Here is a 21,446-nt window from a genome sequence, read left to right on the forward strand (position 1 = left end):
TAGGATCTTCTGCATCCTTAACAGGTTTTTTGGAAATTCGTGTTCTTATTAATCTCGATAAATTAGATCTGCATTTGCTAGATTATTACTAGGTATTAGTAAAGATTTTTCTTGTTGCTTTAAGTCTGAAAAAGCTAGGGTGAAATCGGTAAAAATCGGTAAAAAAACAAATTTTGAGGATGTATGAAATTTAGAAGTGATTGACATGCTGTTGCACTGTTCTTTGTGCGCATCATTAATTGAGATGCTGGTTAGCAAAAGATATTTCAGCTTTCAAGGAATTTTAGTCAAAATGTGTAGTTTGTTGACACAATGATTTTTTTCCAGTTATGCTCTGATCTACTTAGTATAAATTAATTTACTAAACTTGTACTTTTATCTTGCTGTTTCTTGAAGTCACCGTGGCCTCTGATTTTTCTTTCAGACATGGAACTTGTACAGATTTCATTTACCTGTGCATTATTTTCTGATTATATTGCTGAATGCTCTCTGTTAAGTTATTTGCCAACATGTTTGCTTCAGTGCTTCTAGATTTACGTTTGAGGTTATTCTAGAGATACCAAGGATGTTTGTGCAAGCAGATTTTTTTTTATAGTGGTTGTCCATTAGGCATGTTCCAAGAAGTGAAGTCCTTTATAAATGTAGCCTCCTGTATTGTTACTGGTGATACTGTGTGGAGTTTTCTTGATGCCCTTCTTTGTCTATTAGCCTGTCAGAGGAGATGAATGTATATTGTCAGACTATCTCTGGCTCATAGAACAGTATAATTGCTGCATTTTGGTTTTGGTACTTAGCGTGAATTTCGTCAATATTTTGGCTCATTAGGAAGATAATTAGGTGCTGGGTAACATATTTAAAGGTACACAGAAAAAAATAAGATAGGAAGGAAGGATCATGGAGTTGTACTTTTTACTCTGCTCTAGGCAGGAGCTTGATATCTTGACAGATACCCTTTTTTGGAGGAAACCCACAGCAAAGGTTTCACCAAAGCAGCGTGTGGAAATTTTGCTGTTCTCTGCAAGGTGCTACATCCAGTTTGTGGTACAGGCATGTGTATTTGTATGTTTTTGTCTGCATGCTCTTATTATAGGGAAGATGACATGTTATAGAACTGGCAGTCTGTAAGACTGGTTTTAGCTAGTTCTCAAACATAGGTAGTTAAAGATAGGAAGAGCAAAGATATCCTCTGAAGCTTCTCTTATCTGATCAAAGTGAAGCACCTGTGAAACATACTTTGCCTTTCCTTCCCCCTTCAGTCCTTGAGAACAGGGAAAGAAGAAGAGGTAATGCCAAAATTTCTCAACAGAAGGCAGGAAATCTAAAGTGCCTAAGTTATGATAGGGTCTTTTCTAGTGCTCATTAAGGCAAGAGCCTGTCTGATAGGAGGCTCATCACTATTGAAATGAGGAATTTTCTGTGATCACTATCAAAAACATGATACTATTTGTATGGGCAGGGAAGGTGTCTAGATATTTTTTTCTGAAACTTGATTAATGTTGCTTGAGATACTTGCCTACCACTGACATGTAATACATGTAGCACATCAGAACTATTGATTTTGTATGTTGACTGCGTCATTAGTATTTCTGCTTGGTGCAGCTTTTCTGTGCTTTTTATAGAACATTTGTTCCATTCTGTGGAAAACTTGATGGACTGACTACTGTGTTGAGAGATGTCAAAACTGAGTCTGTTACTAGATCACAGTTCCTCATTGACTTCAATAAGGAACATAGAAACTCTGCAATGTGTTCCTCCTGCCTGGAGGACTGGAGAGTACAAATACTTTCTTTCCAAAGTTTAGGACCATTATTTATTCTTCATAACTTCTTTACTATACGGGTGACTATGCAATGGAACAGATTGCCCAGAGAGGTTGTGGAGTCTCCCTCACTGGAAATATTCATGAACCATCATGATGCAATCCTATGCAATGTGCCTTAGGAAGACCCTGCTTGAGCAGGGAGGTTGGACCAAAGGTTCCTTCTAACCTTACCCATTCTGTGAATCATATTTGCCATGCCAGATTCCTGTTTCTTTCCTAACAACCATTGTCCTATCAGAAAGGAGAGAGGAACAGAGTTCTTTCAGACTCTCCAACTCAGCACAACTTGCTATATACTCTTATCACAGTTCACAGGTGGTGGGATTTGGAATGAGTTGGGATACTTTGGTTGGTTTGATTTTTTTAAAGGGGGTGTGTGTGTGTGTGTGTGTGTGTGTTTTGTCTTTACACAGAATAGTTTTAGCTGGCTTTTCCCTAGGAGTAAGAGACCCAACCATAGTGCCGAATGCTCTTAAGAGGATGATTATGAGAGGTGGTTGATTATAGGAAGGGTTTGATGGAAGAGCAGGTTGCAGAAATAAGTTTTCTGTGTTTGTTTTTTCTTTTTTAAGACCATAATTTAAAGTCAAAAGCCAAGCGTAGTTTTAACTAATGCATTGTTTTACTTTGTTTTGTGTTTTAGAAATGTGGCAAATTAACATCTTGTACTGGCTGCAGAGCTCAGTGCAGGTTTTTTGACATGACTCAGTGCATAGGACCTAATGGATATATGGAGCCATACTGCTCAACTGTATGCATGAACACACACAAATCAAAATATGCAAAATCACAAAGTAAGTGAAAAGGATGGTGGATTTTCATCACTGCTAAGAGTAGACTTTTTTTTTAAGTTTGAAGACTGGGGGTGGGTGGTTTTATTTTACGCTTAGTCTATGCAGATGTGACTTCATAGGGTTTTTTAACTTCTTTAAAAGCAAAAGAGAAAAAGACCGTCTTATGTTGAACACTAGCAAATGGACCCATGAGGGGTCATTTTCCCCACCAGCCTTTTTTCTTGGTGTTGAAAACAATTTTCAACTGTCTTAAGGCCTCCTGTGAAAAAATGCTGGTACATAATGTGCTCTGATGTGTCACAGAATAATAGTGTAGTTTTTGTGCTCATGAATTCATATACTCTTTTATGTGATCTAACCCCACCCCATTTTTTTTCCTCAACCAAGAGATGGAGAAGGAAGGAAGTAGTTATCATGCATATTGATATTGTCTAGGTAAAGTTTTTAATCCAGGTGAAAGAAACTGGTAGATAACTCAAAACACATATTCTTCAATATGCAAAGCAGTCATAGATCTCAACCTGAAGTTGAAAATGCTCTAGTGAATTTTATGGAAGGAGGTGCAGTTTCATATTTAATGCTGATCTTTAGTTTTGTGTGACTTCTAGAAGCTGACTGGAAAACAGACAAGTTGTAGTTTTTTACATTGAAATAGTGGAAAGGGTAATACTTTTTTTTTCACGACTATTTTGTGTTTATTTTGTTTGTAAACTACGTTTTTCTTTTAGGTATGGAAATTATTTGCCACTTTTGTAAACGAAACTCTTTACCTCAATATCAAACCACAATGCCTGATGGAAAACTGTACAACTTTTGCAGTTCCAGTTGTGTAGCTAAATTTCAGGTTAGCTGTTGTGTTAAACCTTTTCCTCCCTAAATATTTGTGTGCCTATGTCTGTGTTAAGTAGTTACATATTAAACTAACTTGCTTGTATATACGTGCTTATGAGTTATAATTAACACAGAAGATAATTCTGGCTCCTAACAATTTCTTTGATTAAAATACTGTTTCCTAATGGTAACACTGGCTGCTGTCTTAAATGTATAAAATCAGATAATAACAACCAATTTCTCCTTGATATCATAAGAAAACACAAAGCAATATCAGTACTTATCTTATTTTTATCACCTCAGCCTCTTCACAGAGGTGAGCCTTGCTAGTTTACATTGAAGATCAACAAATTTAGTCTCTTTTATACTAAATGTAACAGAATTCTCATATTGAATATAGTTCTAGTAAAGGTCTGTCATTGGGTAGAGTGACTGTCTCTGAAATGAAAGGTTAGAGCCTAAGCCATTTTGTTGATGGATGAAACTAGCTGTTCAAGTTATGTCCAGAAACTGCAAGGCCAGTGATAGGCACATTGGAAGATGCTGCAATACTTATTGAAAATGTCATATTTTTAATATGACTTAAGGTTAAAGCATATGGGAAATGTGTTGTACTGATTCATCTCTAGGTGATCAAAGAATATTTGTAAAGAAAATGTTTCAATTTTTGTCTGTGAAAACAGTTTTCCCAAATGTGCTCTGTATGATTGATAATTGCCTCCTCATATGTTGTTGAACAGTTACACCCACACACGATTTTCCCATTTGCCATTGAACTTTTCTGTTTTCTGTCAACTGGACAGCAGATCAGTCTTTTAATTGCTTCTTTAATATATCCTATCCAGGATATCCATCATGTAGCCATGTTCTGTGTTTCCATCCTAACCAATTTGATAGATGTCTGTCAGTGGAACTGACAAACAGAATAGCTGCAGATTGTTAGTATGTCACGACAGATCTGTAATACTTCTTGCAAACGCATTTAGCATCTGTTTTATTGTACATGATCTTACAATTAATTGTGGCCTCAAAAGCCCTTGGAACAAATAAAACGAGTGAATGCCAAACACAGCCTAAACTTTTTTAGATTTGCATATAAGTCAGCATTAAATGACATTATTGAATATAACTACCAGATCAGTTAATGCTGGTTGTGGGTTTCCGGTCTTACTGAGACCTTGCTGGCACTTCTGTTGCAGTTTCAGTGCTGCATATAGATCTCTCCCTTCAATATTGTATTAATTTGAGCAGCCATACAGTCTGTGACTTCTCAGTAAAGACCAGGAACAGGTAGGTGGTCACTTGCTTACAGTTGGTTTGCTCAGACAGCGCTGTCGGGTTTTAGCTTTTGATAGTTTTTGTATATTTATGTAGAAGAATAAAATGTATTCACCATTAGGTAAGAGTTTAATGTATGAGAACAGCTTCTCTGTTCTGTTCACGTAGTGTTTAGGTGGAAAGGATGGTATACCACAATGTGAGCATTGGACTGAAGGTGTTCCCTTGAGGCTTGTTTTATACCTAAGAGACATGCAAGGCATTAAACCTAAGTTGAAAAAATGTCCAATTTGCTATAGGGTTCCATATTTGTTACTGTTTACTGATGGAGATAACTCTTGTTTTAATTTGCTGTGATCGTATTCATTCCTTTTTCTTATTGTGCCTGTTTTTCCTAGACATTTTTTCTTCAAGGGTTATCCTTCTCAGAATAGAGTAGTTGCTATTGCAGGGCTGTGTCTCTTCCCTTCTGCAAAAATTTTAGTCCTTTTAGTTTACAAATGGGTTGGAATACTTAAATTCACAATTTGTTCACAGTACTTTAGGGTTGATTACAATTTTATCTTACAAATAACCTTTTGTTTCTAGCTAATTGTTCTCTTTCAGCATTGTGATGGTTGTCTGGAAGTGTTCTTCATTATATAGGTTACATCTCTCTTTCTTGGACTCGCATGTACACACACACAAAAATACTTTTCTAAGTTTGATCATAATAACAATAATTGAGGCTTCCATGCTCAGGCTGGAAGGTCTGTGTGTGCATGAGCATGAGGAGAGCGTTTAGTTCCTTCCGTGTTTCATTTCATGCCCTTGATTTTGCACGTGGAACAGTCCTGGTGGATAGCGGTATGTTGAAGATTCCTCATACGTGTTTGCTTCTCTCATTCACATTAAGAACAACTTGATTCTTTCAAAGACTTCTTTTTTTTTCTCAACTAGAAAAAAAACTAACCAGAGTCTGGCAGCCTACTAGCTCTTCCACATGTACACTTAGGTATAGAAATGTTTCCACAATTTGATTTTGTGTTGCTGTGAGCGAGGATAACCCTTCTGCCATATATGCTGTGGTGGCAGGGGCAGGCCAGAAGCTGTACTGCTATGGTGGTCTTCTCAGAAGAGTCCTGGGCTGTGCCTGCCTACTATTCATTAGTAATTTGGCAACTTAAAGCAGTTTGAGTTGGTTGCGTTGAAGGCTGAAAAGGGCTTTACAATGATTTTTTGCTTTGCTTGGCACTTCCCATGCTCTCGTTGTTCAGGACAGGCTCTCAAAAGAGTGAATGTATCTACATGACTTCAAAGATATCTTTGTTCAAGCACAACGTAGATAAAACCTTGCTGTTCAGGGTGACCTGGGAAAGCTTTTAATGAATTTATGATCTTTTTTGCTGTGTTATTCTCTGTGTGTAATAATACTCCCAAATAATTTCTAAAGATACTGTAAATATCTTGTAAGTTAAAGGAAAGGCAAGATGATGAAAATACTGTATGCCATGTCATCTTGACTCATTAAAATATTATATAGAAACAGTCCTTAATTATAAGCAGGATTTCATCTTCATTCCTCCCTCTATCTTCAGTGTTTCTGTACAAGTTGCCACATCTGCTAGTTATTTACATTTCCTTCATTCCTGAACTGGAGGTGGTGGGCATACTTGCTTTTAGTTTTCAACTAGAACTCCTAGGATTTCTATGGTGCTTACATGACCCATATGGCAGCCTGTGTTGAGCATGATGTTTGCTCTGTGAAGAAACCTGCAAATACAGAAGGGCACAGGTTGGACCTTTGTGGCTCCCATGTTAGTGCAAGTCTTCAGCACCTTATTTAGAGCAGCCAAAGTGTACCAAACCTCACTCAACCACAGGGTCATTTGCTGGATATAATGGGAAAAGTATGGCAATACCGTGTGTGTGCATCTCTGTTAAAGTTGTTAAGGGCCAGTGGGCCATTGGGATAAAGGTGTCATCTTTTCTTCTGTATGGCATTTGGTTCTCAGGTCCTGCCTGTGATTAGGAAATGTGCATGACTACTTCATGTCTGCAAACTCCTTACAGAGAATTAATGCATCTGCATAAAATGATATTGCTGGTACTGCTAGCTAGCACATAGCAGTGCCACCTATGTCAGGGTTTATATCAGTAATAAGTCTCATGGCAATTTTTCCTTTATTTTTTAGTGTAGGTAAACCCTTACTAACATGAGAGTCTGAAGAAAAGTATCCTGTAGCAGAAATGTTTTGAATTTTCACTGTTACAGGGTGGAGAGGTAGTAACAAATCTGTCTGAAGAGAACTTGCCTTTAAATATATTTGTCTTGTAGCAAACAGTGTGGGAAAGTTTCTTGAGAAGACAGATGTAAGAAATGTTTCCTCTGGATTCTTCAACTGTCTGTGATTGCTACTGATTCAGATTTTTTCTCTTGAACATGGCATGTGTAATACACCAGTAGTTCTTGCTTGATCAGGGAATGTGCAAAAAGACTGTTCTGTATGCACATAAGACCTACTTGGAAGATACTGGTACTGTATAATTGAGTTCTCTTATCTACTGATTGCTTCAGAAATGCATTAAAGAAATTGCTCAGTTACAGAATTAAATTCTCATACCTGTACATGCAATCTGTAGTATTTTTCTCAATCTCAAAAGCCTGGATTGTTTGAATAACTGTATAAAAATTTAATAATTGCATCTTCCTGCCATGGTGATTGAGGCTAGCTAGGACTGTTAAGTGGTTTTCTCTTAATCTAAGTAGATGTGTGGTTTCTGACTGAAAGCCTTTTACTTTAATATTTGTGTTTTCAAGTGGTATGCTTAAGTAAGATATTGATAATCTGCCTTGGTGACGTTTGGATTTGAAAATATTTCATTTTGGATCTTTATCTGAGCTTCTGTGACCAAAATGATGCAAGCTGTGAAGTGTATTTATCTGAAAAGATGTGTTTTGTGATTAACGAGTGTTCAGTTTGTGGAGACTTTTTTTCATTTTTATAAAAATTTATTTACCCTTAAATAATAGATATTAGAAAGGTAAGGTAAAAGAAACATGAATTAAAGTAATTATGGTGGAAGCAAGGGTAGAGATTCAAAATTGGAAAACCTAAGATGACAACAGAAAAGGAATTAAGGTAAAAGACTAACCTGCTATGCTTTTGCCATAATGCTCCTGAGTTTATTTATAAACTCCCAAATTCTCGAACACTATAAGCTTAATTGAGAAAACCCACCATTTTAGAAGTAACTTTCTTTTTTAGTGATGTGTGTATATATATTTATGTTTTTCAGACTCTCAGTGTGCAGTCTTCAACAAATGGTCAGTTTGTCTCTCCCAGTGATATTCAGTTGAAATGTAATTATTGCAAAAGTTCTTTTTGTTCAAAGCCAGAAGTACTGGAATGGGAGGTAAGGGGTTTTTTGGTATTATTATGACAATGATGAAGTGTTAAAAAGTTTAGACTTTGAGCTCCAGTACAGTTTTTCTAGATAGATATTTTATAAGGTATTGAAGCTTAAAAAGTTCAGTTAAAATCTACCTAGTTCTGTAGAATATCATTTAACTTCAGTATGGATAAAATCAGAAGTCTTTGTTCATATATAGTATCTGGGTCATAGTATCTGTGGAATTTAAAGAAAAATGTAATTTCTCAGGTCAGCTGTAAGTCTGAAATCTGCTTTCATCTTCAGTTTTTGCACTTCTCTATGAACTGAGAGAAGTATCTGAAGAGGGTATGCTAAGATTGATTGGCATATTTTCCATTCAATATTTTCACGTGAAATAAAGAGTATTTGTAGCACTCACTATTAGCTTAATTGGAATTTGTTAATTTTTAGCATTAGAAGTCATTGTGTGTTCTCACTGCTGTTTACTTTGCAAGTTGTGTCTTAATGGCAACTATTATTTAAAGCTGCACTATCCAGACCATAAGATTTTATCCATTAACCCTATTCATGATGCTTTGCAACTTTGCATTTAGAACAAAGTGTATCAGTTCTGCAGCAGAGCATGTTCTGATGATTATAAGAAACTGCACTGCATAGTTACATACTGTGAATACTGTCAAGAAGAGAAAACGCTGCATGAGACGGTGAATTTCTCTGGTATCAAAAGACCCTTTTGTAGTGAAGGTATGTATGTATTTGGTTTTTTTTAAGGTATTGGTCATTGTAGTTCTACTGTGGTTGACTTACTTTGATAATATTTAATGTTAAAATTTAAGGTACCAACTTATTCTAGTGTATTTGAGGCTAAACCAGAAGTTTCTTCATCATTATTATTAATGAAGTGCACGTACTTGTTAATTTATCTGAGCTGCCTTTAGAGCTTTTCACCACTTGCTCCAGGTTAAGGACGAGCGAGTAACGCTCTAGAGTGTGTGTGTATAAATACATACACATATGTAGGCACATGCATATCTACATGTGCACAAAAAAATCAATTTTTAAAATTTGTTTAGCAGAGTATATACCAACAGTAACTGCACTGATGAATACCAAACTTTCTCTTTGATTAGTATTTTCAGAATTTCTGTGTTGGCTTAGAATGGTTATTTAAGCAATAACTTGAATGATGCCTGTTGCTGTGTATTGATTACTGTCACTATAATTTTTTTGACTAATTACTCAAATTTTCAAAAAGAATACAAACTAAAAGGGAACTATATGGGCATAGGATTCTTTGAAGTTGCATTAAAGCATGGTTTTAATAGAAACAGCAAAATAGAATCTTAATGAGGACCAATCCTTTCCACTTCTGGTGAGCTCTCCTTTGATACTGGTATTTAATCATGATCTTAGAAGTCCTTAGAAATTTAACTGTGGGTTTGGATGACCTATCTCTCAAGAATATGGTGAATATTGTTTTTCTTTAGTTATAATAAAAACGCTTTCACTGTCAATTGATAAACCCTGCTGAAGATCTCTGCTTTCAAGCAGATTAAACAGTAGATGTGCCCACTTACTTGTAGGAGGATCCTATTAAGCTGGAGAAGGGTGGAGTGCAGGATTGGAGGCAGCCTTCCTTCCATGCCATTCCCTTATAACTCTGGACTCTGCAATCTTTTGTTTCTAAACAATGGAGTATGGTGACTTAGGTTTTTTTGTTGTGTTCTGGACTGCAAAGTGATAGCTGGAGAGTTAAAAAAGAACGAAGCAAGGCCCAGCTTCACAGTGTATCATTGCAGTGCTCAGCAACATCTAGCTAGAAATTGATTCTATGAATTAAACAGTTCCACAGAATATATTTGAACAAGAGCAAACTACTTTTCTGGAGATTACAGTTTATGGTTGTATTACTGTGAATATTAATAACTCCCTCATTTTAAAGCCTGGTGACTGTCACAACAAACTTAGTAAGATTCATAATGCCAGCTATACCATATTACTACTTCTGTATGAGGAGGCTTGAAATAAGTGAGGACTTGTGTTTCCTATTGGAAGATTTGAGAAAAGAAAGAAATAAAAACAGTCTCTGCTGTGTGAATATAGTTAATAAGTGGGGGAAATCTATTGCCAGATGTCTTAGTGCTTGTCTTGAATTTTGCAAGTGTTGGACTGCCAGCTTAGGAGGAAATATTGGTTTTTTGAGGGTGAATATGTGAAATGTTATTGTAAAACCAAATTTTATCAGCTTATTGTGATGGTCTGAACCACTGAGTAATAGAGAGAGGGTAGTCAAAAGCACCATTAAGTAGATTATAACTTGAATAAATATAGCACATATCTGCAAGCTGTAGCTGAGATGATGCATATGACAAAGAGCTGATGTGTTCCTGATGCAAATAATCTGCTGACCTGGACAGAAATTCCATAGGAACAACCTAGACCATGTATTTTAAAGGAAAACCAATGATTGTCGTCAATGGCTACAGAAATAGTGCAATCTAAGAGGTAACAGTGTTTAGATGTGACATGGGAAGAAGAGCACCAGGACTTCTGGTGGACAGAGTGAAGGTCAACAAATAGAAGTTCCATCATCAGAGTTGGTAGATGCTGCTTCCCCCTTTTCCAGGCACCTACACACCACCAGTTTGTCTTCGATGTCATGGCCTTTTCCCAGACACACGTCCAACTGTTTGTCAAGTAGAAAAACTAGTAGAAGTACCAACTACTTGTTGGATATGGAGGCCATCCTGGTTTTGATATTGCAAAGTGTTCAAGAAACCTCACCAATATAGATTATTTTTTTGAGCATGCAATTATTCTTCACCAGAAGACAATGTATCACTATTTGAGAAGGAATAGCTGAAAGTACTCAGTCACAGAAGTTACTGGCGTTTGTGGAAGAAATTGAACTCTCAAGGGAAAATACTGGGAAATTTCAGGGATGTGTTTATAAAGGGTCCTAGATAAAATCAGCAGAAGTAAAGAGGTGTTGAAATTTCTGCTAGTGTACTTATTTGTTCATCTTCAAGCAAAGTTATGGGAAAGCATACATAGTGGCATACATCAATGACAAATATCTCTTGACTGCTTAGAACTGCCTAGCTGGAGTACTAAAGGTGTCATCATTGTTCTGCTCATATTCTTCATACCTGAGGGTTTTTTTACACCTACATATACATACGTATTTACACACAAAGCCCGGCAACCACATTAAAGTCTCTGGGATCAGTATTTCTGTGCACTTTCATTCCAACTCTGTTTCTTTATGTATTTCTTTTGAGATATTTAAAAATATGTGCAGGGAGTAGCTGAAACATCCATTACAGTAAGGTATAATTAGAACTGACCTAGATTTTGTGCTAAAGATGGTTATTAATTCTTTCATGGAGTATAGTATGTTTTTTCTGTTTTTGTTCAAAAGTCGGATGCTTTGTGGAGAATGATCAACCTGAATGGACTAGTGGAAAGAGTTTAATCTGTTCCCCTGGTACTGAGGCTTTGGAAATTAAACTGTCGTGGTGTTTTGCCACTAGAATGGTGCATTCCAAACTACCAGTATCTAAATTAAATAAGATGCATATTACGTACACTAAAGAAAATCAAAGTTGCTTGTGGATTTTTATGTATGTATAGTTGCGTGAGTGACAACTGAGGATAGGCTGTGAAAGTTTTGAGTCCTGAGGAAATCTTCAAGTTATTGGGGCTTGGGGTTTTTGGGGGTGGTTTTCTTGTTTGTTTGTTTTTGTTAATATATATCCCTTCTGACAGTCTAGGCCAAAAAATCTTTGGCAATCCAGCAATAAAACTATTTTATGATGAGTATCACCATAATTTTTATTTTACTTGTAGACTTATTTTGCATTCAATTCATCTTTTTAGTATAACTAAGTGTTATGATTTAAATAACATAGGCTTAATAATTTTATAATGCAAATTTTAATAACACTGATTCATATCCAGTAGTCTGTTTCTTGGAAGGAGAAGGTCAATAAGCTATGGAGTAACTCAGTTATCTGATGCTTGGGAATTCCTTTCAAATGAATAATACAGATAAAAGACAGCTATGAAACCAGCAACTGTACTGTCATCTTGACAGCATGCTAATAATTTTCTGGGAATTATGGATTCTGCAAATTAAACCCAGTGTAGACAATTCTGATGTTTCATCTGAGTAGAGATAACCTCTTTTGAAATGCTGTCAAGCTGGCAAGTAGAAAAAGAAATTTAGAAAATTAAGTGATTATAGAACTGAGAATGTCTAGAATGTCTTTAACCTTCATTTAAAGCATTGTAGATTTTAGTGGGATTTTACTGACCACTGCTGCACAGTGAATTGTCCAGTAAAGTATACTATTAAACAATTAGTTGATTAATTTTTAGATTTACATGAAAACATTACAGATAATTGAGATTAGCCTAAACATGTGTTAAATCTTATACAGATGCTTACAGAATAGTGTTTCACAACCAATTAAGATACTACCTGAAATTTATAGCAATTCTTGTTGTTATTAGAAACTGAAAAAAACTGATTTAAAAACTGACATGTGATATGAAGTGTGCTAAGACTTAGTTATAGTTTCTGCGTTTCTCTGGTCAGTGGACCAAGGAAGCTGTGCTAAGCTGCTGTGTTCCCCTAGATGAAGGGAGTTGCCATCAAGCCTGCTTGAATCACTTTGTTCCTGATGTTTGGTCTCATTATTTTTAAAGTGAGGGCTACAGAAACTGTTTAAACACATCTTTGTAATAGTTTACATTATCAACTATCTATTTTAGAGGCACTGATACAGCTTTTAAAAATAAAATGGACAGTATTTGGGCTAGCATACAGAAATTTTTGAAGACTGTAGAAAAGCACCCTTTTTTATGCAAAATTTTATGGTATAATTGAAACTTGCTAACTGCATACTGCTTTGCAATAGCTGTCAAGCATTGGTAAGTAGTATAGGATGTGGTTATAGGGGGGGAAAGATATTTAGTATATGTAAATCATATGTGATTTGTAAATATCACAGTTAAATGATTTGTAAATATCACAGTTAAGTGTTTTGCATAATGAAATCTTCTTTTGCTAGCTCTTGGGTTTGTACTTCACAGAGCCATTGCCTCACCTTTCTACAGCTTTTGACAGAGGCCTACCATGTTAAAATAACTTGTTCTTGCTGTGGTGCTTTTTCAGTTGTAGCCTACCGTGTTAGAGAGTTTGGCTTTGCTCGTGACCACTTTTGGCCATGTCTCTCTTGAGACAAATTCTAACCTAAAATATCAGCTTCCTGGTGGCTCTCTTTGAAGGTTATTTGGTGCTTAGTTGGAATATCCTGGCAAAAGGGTACAAATGAAAAGCAAAACATGTCTTAAATGCTATAAAATGTATGATCCATAAAAATGCCCTTTGACAATTGCAAGAGTCATGTTGTTACTAAGGGAATATATTCCTTTCCCACAAGTCAGGTTAGTAGAGAAGGGGAAGTCAAACGTGGAGGGATTTTGAGGTGCATGAGCTATTCTGAGAGAATATGACCTCCTTTGACTGCTGTGGACAGAAGGTACAATGGGACATCCCTGACATCCCCTGGAGCCATGACAGTTTTTGTTAGGGAACTCTGATGGCACAGTGCAGTTGTTCAGACCACATCATCTGATTTAGTAGTCTGGTATTAAATCTTTGAGCTGCAAATGGCTATTTCAAACAAAATTTTGTTACTGTAAAAGCTCAAATATTCTTTTCTGCTGATAAAAATGAGTAAGGGAAAAGAGACAGGATATTCAAATCGGACAAGTCCCTTACGAAATATTTAACAGGTTCCCTTGCAACAGAAGCACCAAGTGAAGGCTTTTGGCATGCCAAAGGAAAACATAGTTCCATACCTTCTAGGCAAACACACATGGAAGAGCTGGACAGTTTGCTCTTGTGGTATTCTACTTGTGGAAGAGTCTTGTTGTGTAGATGTAGTTTCCAGTTAGTGCTTGTTGGATGCATATCTTCTGAAATTACTTGAAATTTTTACCTTGTTAACCTGGATTTTGGTATTTCTGGTAGTGTTCTTGTAGTTGAAAAATATGCTGTGGAAGAGATTATGTTTATCTTCCTTCTGTCTGTAGAGGAAGATAAACTGATACTGTTCAAGTAACGTCATTTAAATTTTGAGTACGTGTTGTGCTGAATTTTGAGATTTTTTTTATTCATGTAGAGCTAATTTCTAACATGGTAAAGAGTATCAAGTGAAATCCTGTGCATTGTTTGACACCAGTAGTCCTTGTTAAATTATCATCCTTTGGTGTTAATTCCACTGTTGTGTCTTTTAAAGAGGTTTGAGGTAGTTCTTTAAGTGAAGAATTGGCTGTTGCAGGTAAGGGGTGATGCAGTTTAAGGTGCTGAGATTATGAGCACAAGAAGAAAGCTGATAAAGATGCTTCTTATTAACGTGAAAGAATAATCAACCTGGAAAGATTTAAGAACAAGCAAAACATGAATAACTATGTGGGAGTAGGAGAGAGGAGAACAGAAGGAGATAGTATCTAATTATCAGAAAATATTAGGATAAACTGAGAGTGTATAAAAGTTGAATTGAATAATGATAAAAGATTCTTAAGCTACATGCAAGGAAGGAAGTGGTACACAGCTTCTCTGTTACATAAAGAGGATGGGGTCTACTTTAATAGTAATCCAAGCAGGACCCAAAATTTGGATGCACTGCATTGTTTTCCTAAGGATAATGATGTTTCTTATGAATCCAGAGACAGCGGATGATGGGAATGTGGGTATGGAAGAGGTTGCTATTGCATGCAATTCAATTCAGAGGGAGATACAGTAGAAAAACGTGAGTGGAACATAACTCCAGAAATCTTTAAGGCCTAACTTGTGATGCTACAGGCCTGTTGTTATTCTTCTCTAGATGAAGTTGTTAATGGATAACAGTGGAAGTTATTACAAGATGAGAGAACAGCAGGTATTGTATGTTACTTGAAGGACAAAGATACTCTAGTAAGTACAGCCTTTCAGAGGTAAAAAAACCAATTGCTTTTAGGATGGAACAGTTACTCTCTATAAAAGATATTATTCTCTGTGGTAAAAAGAGACTGGTGTTGAGGACTCAGGAATATTTCTAGTTCAGCATTCCTTTTTCACAGCTGCTTGATGTGGAAATGTACTGAACTTCCTCTAATTCAGGTAGGTGCTGCTAGGTGGAATAGAATCAGGTAGCTTAGTAGCTTGCTTGCACTGAGTCTGCAGTCAGTCAAGTGAAGGTTTCCTATAATGGGTAACTCTGCAGTGCTGGCAACTCTGCACAGCTGGACCTGGCAGCCCTTGGATCTGCCAAGAGAAAGGAAGCCCTCTTAACATAGAACCTGAGGTAAAGGTTTGGATTAACTGGTTGGGTGTTGTCTTTTTAGTAATCTTCTGTTGCATGTGTTCAGATCCCTGTCTTCTCTCCACCATTTATGTGGGGAACCAAAATTCTGGACTGTTGGAAGAGATGGATTTTGTATTGGGCTTTGCTTGGAAGCCAGAATTCTAGTAGTGTAATTAAGGATATGTTATGTTAATTTAGGAGATAAACAGCTACTTCTTTTTTGCTGCTTCAGATTTTGAGTTGGAGATACTTTGTCTGAAAATGCTCCTTAGTGGTCTTTCTAAGACAGCTACTTACAGAGTGGTCTGTTAGAACTTTGATAAAGATCATAAGTGATGTAGCTTGAGGCAGATAACCTGTGCTTACACTTTTCTTTGAAAATAAGAGCTGTTTTCTCTCAGTCACTTTAAAGCACTTAGAGGTTTCCATCTGGTCACACTGTAACTTGTGTGTTTGTGTTGTAGCTGAAATCCTGGGGAACTTGGGATTTTGCTCATAACTTTTTGTACAAAATGTTGGGGTTGTGTTAATACCCACCCCAGAAGGGAAGGGTAACTCAGCTTCTTGTTAAAAAATCCTTTGGGGTGGATTAGAGTGAAACAGCACTGAATGATCGGTGTTTGTAAACATATATATATGTAGGGTTCATTTTAGAACAATTTTGTTTCAAAGGAAAACAGGTATGTAGCCATTTTGGTTGTTACCATCTGTAATAATACAGCAGTTGTTCAAGCATACAAATAAAACTTAAGGAAATGTATAAGGAAAGGAAGAGAAAGAAAGGATAAAAGTGGTGGAAGGAGTCACCACCTGCTGGATCCAGTGATGAAACTCGGTATTGCAGCTTCAACGTCTGTTGGTTGAAGTGATGGTCTTGATCCGTTGGGGGTGGGGGAAGACCCCCTAAACTCAAAGATTTCATGAGTCATTATACTCTGCAAGCTCAGGTGGGAACACCTAGTACCTCTCCTGGGGCGGAGAGTTTTACAGTGGTTAGTGTCAGGGGACATGTCATGAGTCTCTGACACCTTCTAAGAAGTTACAGCTGCCTATTATGTCAGCATCAGTCATGGCCCATTATGGTCTATCAACTGAGATGAATAGCCCAGGCTAGGTGTGAAATGTCTTCTGATGCTCCCTGGAGGGATTTTCACAGCAGAGTTATAATGTAAGGGAGGACATTGGCATGATAAGAAAGATTATTCCACCTCGCAGGATTTGCCTCTTATCAGCCTCTTCCCTTATCTGGAAATCCATTTTGTTGCTTTAGGTATGCAGGCCCTTCTGCACCTGGGATAGTTGGACAATAATATCCCCTTATCTTATCTCAGAGTCTTTTCACAGTCCAAATTAGGGGGCATATTGAGGGAGGGGTGGGCTTTGCTGGATGAGCAGCTCTTTTTTTTTAGTTTGCTACAGTGGACAGAAGTCTTTTGGTGATCTTACAATGTTTAAGCCATTAACCATTTCAGTCTCTTGCAGGTTGTCAGCTGTTTGTTTTAGGCAGTGCATATACTCATGAACTCCAAGTCCCCAGGGGAGTTAGGCTGTCCAAATCCTCAGGACTTTAGTGTTGATGTTGGAAAGATCAGACAACCAGTGCTTTTTGTATTACTTATCAGAAACATACTGTAATTTAAAGCCCACTTCATAGTCATATCCGCAAAGCCATCATGGATGCTACTGCTGTGTTGATTCAAGATTTCCATTGTGCACCATGGAGACCAAGTTGTTGGAGCTCAGAACCTGTTTTGTCAAAGGCAAATACCTTTTTCCATACGAAGAAAGTCTTACTATTCCTGTCTAAACCATAGCATTATCATAAAAATGTGTATCCTAGGTTGCACAGAGCACCAAGGACCTAGGGAGAGGCGTTTTGTTTTCTCGTTGTCTGAAATGACAAGATCTTGAAGCTAAAACAAATATTCCCTGGCCAGGTAGATTAAGTTACCTAGTACAAAGATGTGGAAAAGTTTCAGACAAATCTGAAGAAATTTTGCTTATGATGTTGCAAAAGAAAACCTTTGTACTTCCATTTTAACAGTCTTCACGGTTGTAACAATCTACTGTCAAGTTTTATAAAGATGTATTTTCTATCATCTGTAGAGGCCTCCTTCAGCAAGAACCCAGTGACCCAGCAAGAATCAGTGATCTATTGAAAAAAAAAAGTGGTTTTCAGGCATTTAGTCTTAATGGCTGGAATGTTAGACTTTTTGTTTCCCTTTACTTAATGTTCACTGCTCATTTTTTTTCCGTGAGTCACAGAGATGTGGGAGATGTTTGACTGTAGAATGGAAAATTTCTTATCTGATAACTTTTTTTAATATAACAGCAGCAGCATCTTCAATTTTACTCCCCTTAGTTTAGCAGCCAAGAAAAATGTCAACTTTGTCAGTCCTTTTTGTAAACTATTTAGCCAGGTGGACACAGGTTGCCTGATTGGTAGTAGAGGAGTAGTACTAATTTATAGTCTTGAAATGTTTATGCAGCATTGAATGGCTTTTCTAAGACATAGCTGAAGAGGAGGATACATTGTGGTGCTAAACTATCTCTGGAATTGTAAAGAAGTGGAAAAAGTCTGATGTACCATGCAGTAATAAAGAGATACAGCAGCAGGAAAAAATACTGGCAAGAAATTTTGCATGCTTTTAATGGGTACTTTTAACTAATAGCTTGCACACACTGATATCTTTAGGATTGTTATTTCCTTCAAAGCAGTATATTTAAAATCCAAATTAGTTTAAAGCTATTATTACCTACCATGTCTTATTTGTGTAATATTCTATAATTGTCTTGTTTTGAAATTACTAGCAAATTTAATTTGTTAGCAAAGCTTGTTGCATTGCAAGTTAACATTCCTCAATAACCTTTTGGAAGATGCTGTCTATTGCAGTTTCCATTTACATTCTTGTGTTTTTAGTGATTTAAAAATAGTATCTCAGTTTCACACATGAATTCAACCCTAATAGACAACAGCACAAGTCACTTAATTGAAATTACTGAATTTTGTATTCTGTATGGCAGAGGAAGTGCGGTATGTATGTTGCATATTGAGTTTTGTAATGTACTGGGAGTACAGAAGTCTCCATCTGTTAGACTATACATATGCCCTTGCAGAGTGGACACTTGGAAGACTTGAGTTCTGGTCTTTGGTGGTCCTGTGATATTTGCGAGATCATAAAAACAGGTGCAGTACCTTAGGTCTGTGTAAATGTTATCTCGTCCCTCCAGTGTTTAATATAGAGAGTTACTTTGTCTTCTTATTCTGTTCTCTTCTATAAAATTAGGACAATTACAGGGGTATATGGTATATGATTTAGGCATCAGCTGAAGAGACACTAGATTTGAGGTAGTTTAAATACATTATATTCTCAAAATAGCCTAAGTAATAGCTACAGTGTTCATCTTTTAACACATTTAATATGTTAGAATGTCTTTTCCAATTTGCTTGAGGGAGGATCAGATTATGGAAGAATATAGCTGTCATTATGGCAACCTTGAAATTATGACTGCATAACAAATGAAAAAAAAAAACAAACACAAAACAACAACCAACCAACACAACCAGCACCTCCACCCCACCCCAATATGAAAAGAAAAATTAAAACATTAATTGCATACAAATTCTTCACTAATTTCATGTGTAATCTCCTATTATTGCATAATTTTTCTCAGTACTGGTCATTACTTACTTTTTAGTCATATTTTTAAAGAAACTCCTCAGTTCTTAGGTCATCTTGTACATATTAGTGTTCTTAAAAATTAAGTGATTTGTGGTATTAATATAAATAAAAGTAGTAATAAAATTAAGTTGATCTATGATGATAGGTATTTCTTTGGTAGATAGTGTTATCTGGATATCTAGTATTCTGAGGATGTGCAACTGAGCAATTTAATTCCAAGTCAATGCTTCTGTATGGGTCTTTATTAAAAGAAAATTATGTATTTTTTTCCTGACTGTTTATTCAGGGATTCGATAAGCAAAGATTCAGCATAGGGTTTTGTTAAAAAAGATGCAGGAAACCATAGAGTTATGCAGGAAAGATATTCAGGTAAAAATGTCTTGAAATATAGTTTTATTATGCAACCTGAATTTGTCTGAAGCCCCAATTGTTAGCTGTTGTTGTATTCATTTAATTTTCGATATTTAACTCTTAACTGTGATATCTCTCTGTAAAAATTACTTTGTTCCTAATGTTTAAAATCTGTTTCCAGGCTGCAAGCTGCTATATAAACAAGACTTTGCAAGACGGTTAGGACTGAGATGTGTTTCTTGTAATTACTGCTCACAGCTGTGCAAAAAGGGAGCAACTAAGGAACTTGATGGTGTAGTGAGAGATTTCTGCAGTGAAGAGTGCTGTAAAAAATTTCAGGACTGGTACTACAAGGCAAGTAACTCAGAATTTTTGACGAGAGCTCCACAGTTAAAAAAACCAAAAATGCACATGTGAGGATATCTCAAGGACTGTGCAGCAAATATGGATTACTTCAACAAACCATTTGCTATACAATAAGCAAATGTATTAATTTGAGTTTTTTGTAGATATAGGAGCAGCATTTCTGTCATCAGATTTTATTAATTCATTTGGCAAGGAAGTCTTGAGTTACAGAAAACCAAGAAATTACTATGTTTGTATTTGTTACTTTACAACTCCAATTTTTTCTCAATTGATACCACATTTTTCTTGTCAAAACTTCTTAAATGTGTATTCAGAATGTTGAAAACGCTGTTAGTAGCAGGTGGATACCTTGAATTGACTGACAATAAACTAGGTTAGCAGAGTTTTTCTTGTTCCTGTTTTTGCCTCCTTTTTTGCCTTTTCCCTCTTCCACAGTTTGAACTGCAGAGGCTTATTCAAAGGGAAAAGCAAGACCAAATGGATTTCTAATAAAAGTTTAAATCAAACAGATGGCATCTATTTCTAAATCTCTGGAAGTTTAACTACCTTGTGAAGCACAACCAGCAAAGAGTTCACATTAAGAGGTTTTGTTTACATTTTTTGAAAGAAAAAAGATGAAAACCTGCAATTAGTACCGTGGATAAAATATTTGATCTCTGTTGTGAACATCCTGGAAAGCTACATTGATAATATCAAAACAAGAACTTCAGTTGTGGATGCAATTGCAAAAAGACAGTACAAAATTCATCACTGTACCAAAACTCTGCACACAGCCTGGAAGGCAATAAAAACTTGAAATGTTAGAGGGCTAGATACAAGTCCTGTAATTCAAGATGATCTACCTACCATAAAAGAACTGAATATGAAGACGTAGCTGATATTTTGGAATGGCTGGTTCCAGAAATGTTACAGCCAAATGTTGTAAATTCTTTATTTTGAAAAATGTATGTAGGGTACTGTTAGACATTCCTAAAAAAAAACTACTGATGACCATGTGTTTCTTTTGTCTCCTGTGAAAATAGGGGGAGAAAGCTTGGCTGCAAAGTTCTTAACTAAAATGTTAACTTCATACAATAAGATTAAATCTATATGCCTTAAAACTTGGGATATGGGGTGAAATTTATCCCTGCATAAAAAGTGCCTTCTGATGGAGAACTTCATAAATCTTTGGTGTGCTTTAGAATCTTTTGGTGATTCAGCAAACAATATAGTCTGGGAGTGTGCATACCAAACTAGTTTTATGTACATAAGCTTCTATGGAAGCTTGTACTGTGATTCAGCTTTGAGAACCACTTGAAAACTTGGGCTTCGGATAACCCTGATTCATGGGATAAGGATAATTGGCCCATGAAGTCTGCTTAAGAAATGCTTGATGGTACAGTGTTATGGGAAGGTTAGATATGCTGTTGTGAAAAGGCAATTTAAACAGATTTTCTGATAACTAGTGACTTTTGATATTTTTGATGATTTTGAGGTGTTAAATATTTCTACTTTTTGAATCTTACACTTGCTAGTGGAACTAGTGTTTCATGATGAAGAATTGTTGATGGTCATTTTTTTCAAGTGCTTCTTAAAGCCTTTACGCAGTTGG

General features: G+C 36.3%; 1 protein-coding gene across 9 annotated transcripts in view; it reads left to right on the forward strand.

Moving 5' to 3' along the window:
• The window catches only part of ZMYM2 (zinc finger MYM-type containing 2), an 85,569-nt gene that overhangs the window by 40,823 nt on the left and 23,300 nt on the right, over nucleotides 1-21,446 (forward strand). For 8 of the 9 annotated variants that reach the window (XM_064645288.1, XM_064645294.1, XM_064645295.1 and 5 more), the window contains 5 exons: nucleotides 2,466-2,616; nucleotides 3,345-3,460; nucleotides 8,005-8,121; nucleotides 8,694-8,844; nucleotides 19,671-19,843. In XM_064645288.1, coding sequence (XP_064501358.1) covers nucleotides 2,466-2,616; nucleotides 3,345-3,460; nucleotides 8,005-8,121; nucleotides 8,694-8,844; nucleotides 19,671-19,843 — 708 coding nt within the window. The remainder of the gene's footprint in view (nucleotides 1-2,465; nucleotides 2,617-3,344; nucleotides 3,461-8,004; nucleotides 8,122-8,693; nucleotides 8,845-19,670; nucleotides 19,844-21,446) is intronic. The other variant, XM_064645297.1, reaches the window with a different exon arrangement.

Source organism: Pseudopipra pipra, chromosome 2 (assembly GCF_036250125.1).
Source record: "Pseudopipra pipra isolate bDixPip1 chromosome 2, bDixPip1.hap1, whole genome shotgun sequence".
NCBI classification, from domain to species: Eukaryota; Metazoa; Chordata; class Aves; order Passeriformes; family Pipridae; genus Pseudopipra; species Pseudopipra pipra.